We start from the raw sequence: 6,000 nt of genomic DNA on the forward strand, positions 1-6,000 counted from the left end.
TAAAACCATACGGTTGTATGGTTCAAAACTAAACATACATAGACTATAGTCATTTAAAAGGACTTGTCCTCACCCCCTGTGGCTGTGTGCATTGTGCCTACCAGCCCCATTCCTTAGCCTGCTGTGTCTTTTCCATCTCTACTTACGGTAGTTTCTGTTTAGTAATTCCCTCCGAGGAACGTGCTAATGCACGCAATGTCCCTTCATATGAGCTGGTCTTTCCTCGCGACTTCCTGGACACCCCATTATAGAGAGGAAGCTGAAGGCTAAAGGGCTAGACGATTGCTTGCCCATTCCCTTCCACCAAGTGAGGGAACCTGTGTCCAAAGCAAGGAGGGCTGACCCCAGATAGCAAAGGCTTTTAAAACTTCTGCATTGAGTTGAACCATCCGTGTTTTTACTTCAGGCACTACTACCTGACTTTGTTGGGTACCTTTCCGATCTCCGAATGATGGACAACCGTACTCGATCTTTTCGAAAACCCTGACTCGGAGGACCTGGCACTAAACCTTCCCCTCGCCCTCTCTGCTCTCTCCCCAGGACCGCCCCGAGAGCCTGCCCACGTCCCCGCCCTGGACGCCGGGCGCTTCCCGGCCCCCCAGCAGCCTGGACGGCTGGGTGAGCCCGGGACCGTGGGAGCCGGGTCACCGGAGCAGCATGAGCAGCCCCCCGCCGCTGCCGCCGCCGCCACCAATGTCCCCCTCGTGGAGCGAGCGCTCGGTCTCCCCGCTGCGACCGGAGGCCGAAGCGCGGCCCCCGAGCCGCCAGTTGCAGGCGCTTCTGGCGCGCAACATCATCAACGCGGCCCGGCGCAAGAGCGCCTCCCCGCGGCCAGCGGCCGCCGAGCCCCTGCGGCCCTTTTCCCCGCCGCGGGGGCCGCCGCCGCGCATGCGCTCTCCGCAGCCGGCTCGCCCCGCAGGCGCCTTCCGCGGAGCCGCCTTCGCCCCCATCCCGCGGAGCCCGCTACAGGTCGGGCCTCTGTCCTGCGCTAGTCCCCAGAGTCCTCAGGCCACGCCGTCCAGGCCTTTTCCCTACCGCCGCTCGCCCACAGACTCCGACGTGTCCCTCGACTCTGAGGACTCCGGGCTAAAGTCGCCTGGCATCCTCGGCTACAATATCTGTCCTCGAGGCTGGAATGGCAGCCTGAGGTTCAAGCGTGGTAGTCTCCCCACCGAGGCCTCCTGCACCACCTAAAGTTTCCCACCCTGGAAGGGCTGAGCCCAAAGAGGCACCAAGCTTGGGGAACTCCAGCACCGGGACCCCAAAGGGTCTGACCTCATTGGACAGCTCCAGAGAAGGATCAGAGAAGGAGAGCTCTGGGCCTGGGGGCCAGGTAGCTAGACACTCAAACTTGGGTTCTAGCCCTTGGTTCTGCCATTGCTTTGTGTGACCCTGAGTGAGAGCCTCCTGTCTCTGACCCTCAGCTCTGGCCGCTGCAATCTCCAGACATTTTCCCCTTCTATTCACACACTCGTGCCTTGGAGAAGGCAGCCATGCCCCCCACCCTTGGGCCTGCAGCGTGCTCCTTCTTCACTCCGTTCTCCAGCAGCCTGCCAAAGTATGGTGTTGAAAAGAACCTAGGCCGTGACCCATGCCCAGGCCCTGGCTTGACCACCGGCTCCTGGCACCAAGTTCTAGGCAGGAGCAACTGTTTTCCATCCCTTCTCAGACTAGCCCTATTTTTATCTGGTGACCTTTAGTGAGATCTCCCAGGCAAGCTCAAGGTGCCCTGCTGGGCCCCTCTGGGGAGAAGGAGCTGGAAGAGTTTCCCCAGGCTCTGCCCTGCTGCCTTTGTTGCCCCAGAGCAGGGTGTCCGGGGTCTCCCTATGGCCAGGGCAGAACAGTGTGTGAAGTGCTGGGTTCTCTGGGGCTATGGGTCTCAGGGGCCCCAGACCTCTGCCCTTCTGGTCCTGGTCATGGGAAATCTGGTGTTTTTCAAAGCTGAGGAGAGAAGAGAGCCTTACATGGCTGCCCCCCCACCTGGCCTTAAATTGGAAAGAGGTCCTCGTTGCAGAATATGTAAGCCATGGCCAGGATGCATAGAGGGGACTCCGGTATTGGGGAGGGTTCTCATCCTGAAATGCATCCCATAGTATTAGAAAGGGAGGTTGAGGGTGGAGGACCATGGAGTTTGAATTCAGAGACAATAAACCTGGGTGGGAAGTCAAGGGGCCATACCAGTATGGGCCTGTGTTTCTGGCCACCAAGTAAATGCCTCCTCCCTTCACTTTCAGGCCTCAGCCCAGAAGAGTGGGCACTGCTATATTCATTTTCTTCACATCTCACTCTGGCCTAACTTGTGCCTATACCCAGTGGCCTTGAGGAGCTGGTCCCCTAAACTTCAGTGGCTCTGATTCCAGTCCCCAAGAATGACACTGGGAAGGATGTGGCTGAGTTTTGCGGTTTTCATTGTTGGCTGATGGTACCCATTGAGGTTCAAAATATCAGCTTCAGAATTCAGAACCTGGGGGTTCAGGTGCTGTAGTTCAATGAGGTGAAACAAAACAGGAGGATGTTGTTAAAGGCAAGGGATGATGTGATTTGGAGTAATTAGTAGATTTACCCACACATCCGGATGATCTAGAACTCCCTAGAGGAAGCTAGGGATCAGGGTGGAATAAAGTCAAAGTTGGGATGGAGTATATTGGGATAAAGGAGAGGTTCGTAATGGCCATGGTTGGGAACCTGTCTCCACTGGAAAGATGAGAGTGTACTCAGCTTAGTCAATAAATGAATACATTTACCAAAGCTCCTACCTGCTGCAGCATCCTTTGTAGCTAAAAAGTCCCAGGCTAGGGATGCCTCCCAGAGAAGACACTATTAAACATCCAGCTGATGCTGTGGCATAGATCAGCTTCTACCTGCATTTCCTCAGACAACCAGCAGGAGGCAGCTTTGAGAAACTACAGTTCTGTTTCTGCTGTTCTGCCATGGTGACTGCCTTCTCCCTTATGGTCTCTAACACACTAGAGCTTGCCTGTATCCTGCCTCATGCCTCTTGTAGAATTCAGAACAATAAATGCTTTCTTCATTCTTCTGCCTCCTGTGTCATTTTTGCCTTTCAGGAAGCCTTTTTCTTCTTCCCAATCATACATCAGTCCACAGAATATCTGAGCCACATGGTCTTGGATTTTGGAAACCATAAGAACAGCTGGAAAAACCTGGGATCATAGGCATCCTTGAATTGAAACCTAGATTCTGTCATTGATTAGCTGGGTGGATCTGAGTACACCACCCCTTCCCCATGTCTCGGTTTCCCCATTTGAGTGAGGGGAGAGTTGATCTAAGTAGTGGCTCGGAGTGGTGGTGCTACAGAATGCTGTGGCTGGAGTGGGCAGAGCCAACCTCGGGCAGGGTCCAGCGCTCTGCTACTACTTCTTCATTGAACTCAGGATTCCAGGGTGGGGACAAGAGTCTCCAGGGGGAGGTTCCATGTGAGTTTAGGCAACTATAGTGAGACCAGGGTCATCAAGGACCCAGTTTCCATGGGTCAACCTTGGTTCAGAAAGAGTGATTGTGTTCCTACTTTTAGATGAGGCCATCCCTTAGCCCTACCCTGTAGATTCAGGCCCAGCAGAGACTGGACCCAGAAACCCAAGGGGCAGAAAGCTGCATTCAGAGCAGAGCCCAGGATGCTGCCCCACATGGGTGTCAGAAAGGCCACTGGGGCCATCTGCACTGATGGACTCAGGTGCTCGCCACCCTGTTGTGTGCCCACCCTTCCCTGGGATTGACTTGTGTGCCTTTCACAAGTCATAACTTCTGCTGGAACCTATCCTGAAAGCAGTCAGTATGTAACCGCCTGCTGTCCAGCACTCAGTACCTTAAGCTAATTCATCCTTGACGGAATGAGCTCACCATCCGACCTCACCCCCACCTGCTCCTTCCTTCCCACACCTCACATTTCCAGACCATCTCCAAGATGCGGGCGTTATTCAAGTGCCCTTCATTAACCTCTCCTCCTCCCCACTGCTTCTGTCTCCACCCTAAGTCAGTTACCCTCCATCTCTCTTTGGCTACCACACAATCTCCCTGCCTCTAGCCTGGCCCCTTTCAGCCCTGTATGTGTACAGCAGCTATCTCTGGGAAATGTCAATTTGACCACCACCTTCTGCCAGCTTAATCTCCTCATCAGCCCTTTGCAACACAAGTTCCCTTTGGAAATCTGGCCTCTTCCCACTTGTCTGGCCTCAACTCCCAGCACCACCCTCAGCTCCTATTTGCCAAACCCTCCACAGTCTTTGCAAGAGATCTGTCCTCCACCTGCAGGTCACCTCTGCCTGGTGGGCTCCCACAAATCCTGCATCCTCCAAGATCCAGTGCCAATGCGTCTTCCTCTGGGAGGACTTCCTAGGCTTCACGCCGAGCTGGCACCATGTTCCCTGCTCCTTGAGCTCTTTCCGAGCAATGTAGAGAGATGATAGCACAAAGGCTGCTTTACTGGTCAAGTCTGGGCTAGCTGAGCTCCTTGGAGATAGAGTCCGGGCATATTTATTTTTAGTCCACGGATAGAGACTCAGAGAATATGAGAAGATAGTAGGGAGGATGAGAAAGAGAAAGGGAGGGAAGGCAGGCCAGAGGGAGGAAAGGAGAGAAGGAAAGAGGGAGGGAGAGGAGGAAGGGAGGGAAGGAGAAAGGAAAAGCCAAGAAAAAATAGTGGGGAATTTGTTCACTTACTCCTCTGCCCATCCCTACTTCATTTATGCAGCGAACATTTGTTGAATTTCTATTAGGCATTACTCTAGATACTAGGGATACAGCTGTTACCAAGATCCAGTGAAGGCAGCCTATCCCCAGAGTTCGAATGTGACCGCGCCAGGGGGTGCAAGCCCTTCTGTTTGCAAGGGCCTGCTGCCGGGACACCTGTCTTCCCCAGAGCCCAGTGCTTTTCGCATCTGGCCCCGGCTCCTGTTGCAGCCCGAAATAAGGCTGACCCACGGAGAAGGCGAGAGTGATTCTTGTCAGCTGAAGCCAGCACTGGCTGTAGGACACACCCTGCTCACTGACCGCTGACCAGGGAGACTGCATTAGACACTGACCACACAACTCCAGCTCCCCGACGGAGGTGTTAATCTTAAGGGTCTGACATTCCTTCCCACCTACTGTGGCCCCACCAGGTACAGGCATCATCCTCTCATCTTCCAGGGAGCTCTTGGGACCTAGGGGGAGTGGGCAGAGGAGATGAGGTAATTTTCAGGGCCTTGTAGGTGATCTGGGGGGGGGGGCTCACAGAAGTCCAGGGTCTGCATTAGGAGGAAGGGAATTATAAGCTCCAGGATCCTAGACATCCAATGGGAAGGCTGGGGTTAAAGATGAGGGGAGGTAGTGGTTTTGCTTGGTCTTCAGGATCATAGGCACTGCCTGCAGAGAGACAACTCCCTGACTGTAAATGGGGGACCCTGCTCAGATCCTGTGGATGTTTTTCTGGGGACAGATCTGAGAACTATGGTGTTCTAACTCAGATAAGTCATAGTTGGCGCTTGTCAATTATCTCGTGACCCTCAACCGTGTGCAGACATACTCAGGTTTGCATTCAGTTTTAGAAGTCCATGGATAACCCTGAAACCCATTCTTGTGGTTTAGTCTAATCCGTGCTGTTAAATTACAAAGGAGAAACTGAGGCACAGAGCTAGTGGATTACTTGTTTATTACTTGGTCATACATGCAGAGAAAGTCAAGGGAGCCTACTGGACTTAGCTCAGTCAGTGTCCAGGGTCCTGTTGTGTATGGGGACACAGATGGAGCACAGAAAGATCTGGGAGCCAAGGAGAGGGGTACACAGGGTCAGGCGGGGATGAGGGACTCAAGGTTGGGTTTCTTTTCCTGACCCATGTTAGGGAAAGTGGGTTGGGAACTCACACAGGTTCTCTGGGGCTTGTATTTGTGAATTCGTTCCAAGATTCCTGGAAAGCAAGAGAGGGATGAAGGAAGAGTAAGAGACAAGATGCCAGGTAGGGACAGCTGAGGGCTGGGGCCTTGAGGTGGTGCTTGGAACTGAGT

General features: G+C 53.8%; 1 protein-coding gene across 2 annotated transcripts in view; it reads left to right on the forward strand.

The window, feature by feature from the left end:
- LOC121440663 (synaptopodin-like) overlaps positions 1-1,247 on the forward strand; it is a 31,429-nt gene extending 30,182 nt beyond the window's left edge. For both annotated transcript variants that reach the window (XM_041641457.1, XM_041641458.1), the window contains exon 3: positions 541-1,247. In XM_041641457.1, coding sequence (XP_041497391.1) covers positions 541-1,194 — 654 coding nt within the window. In that variant the 3' untranslated portion in view covers positions 1,195-1,247. The remainder of the gene's footprint in view (positions 1-540) is intronic.
- The last annotated feature ends 4,753 nt before the right edge of the window (positions 1,248-6,000 follow it).

This window comes from Microtus oregoni, unplaced genomic scaffold (assembly GCF_018167655.1).
Source record: "Microtus oregoni isolate MIOR12 unplaced genomic scaffold, Mior012 000069F_ref0000032, whole genome shotgun sequence".
In the NCBI taxonomy this organism is placed as follows: Eukaryota; Metazoa; Chordata; class Mammalia; order Rodentia; family Cricetidae; genus Microtus; species Microtus oregoni.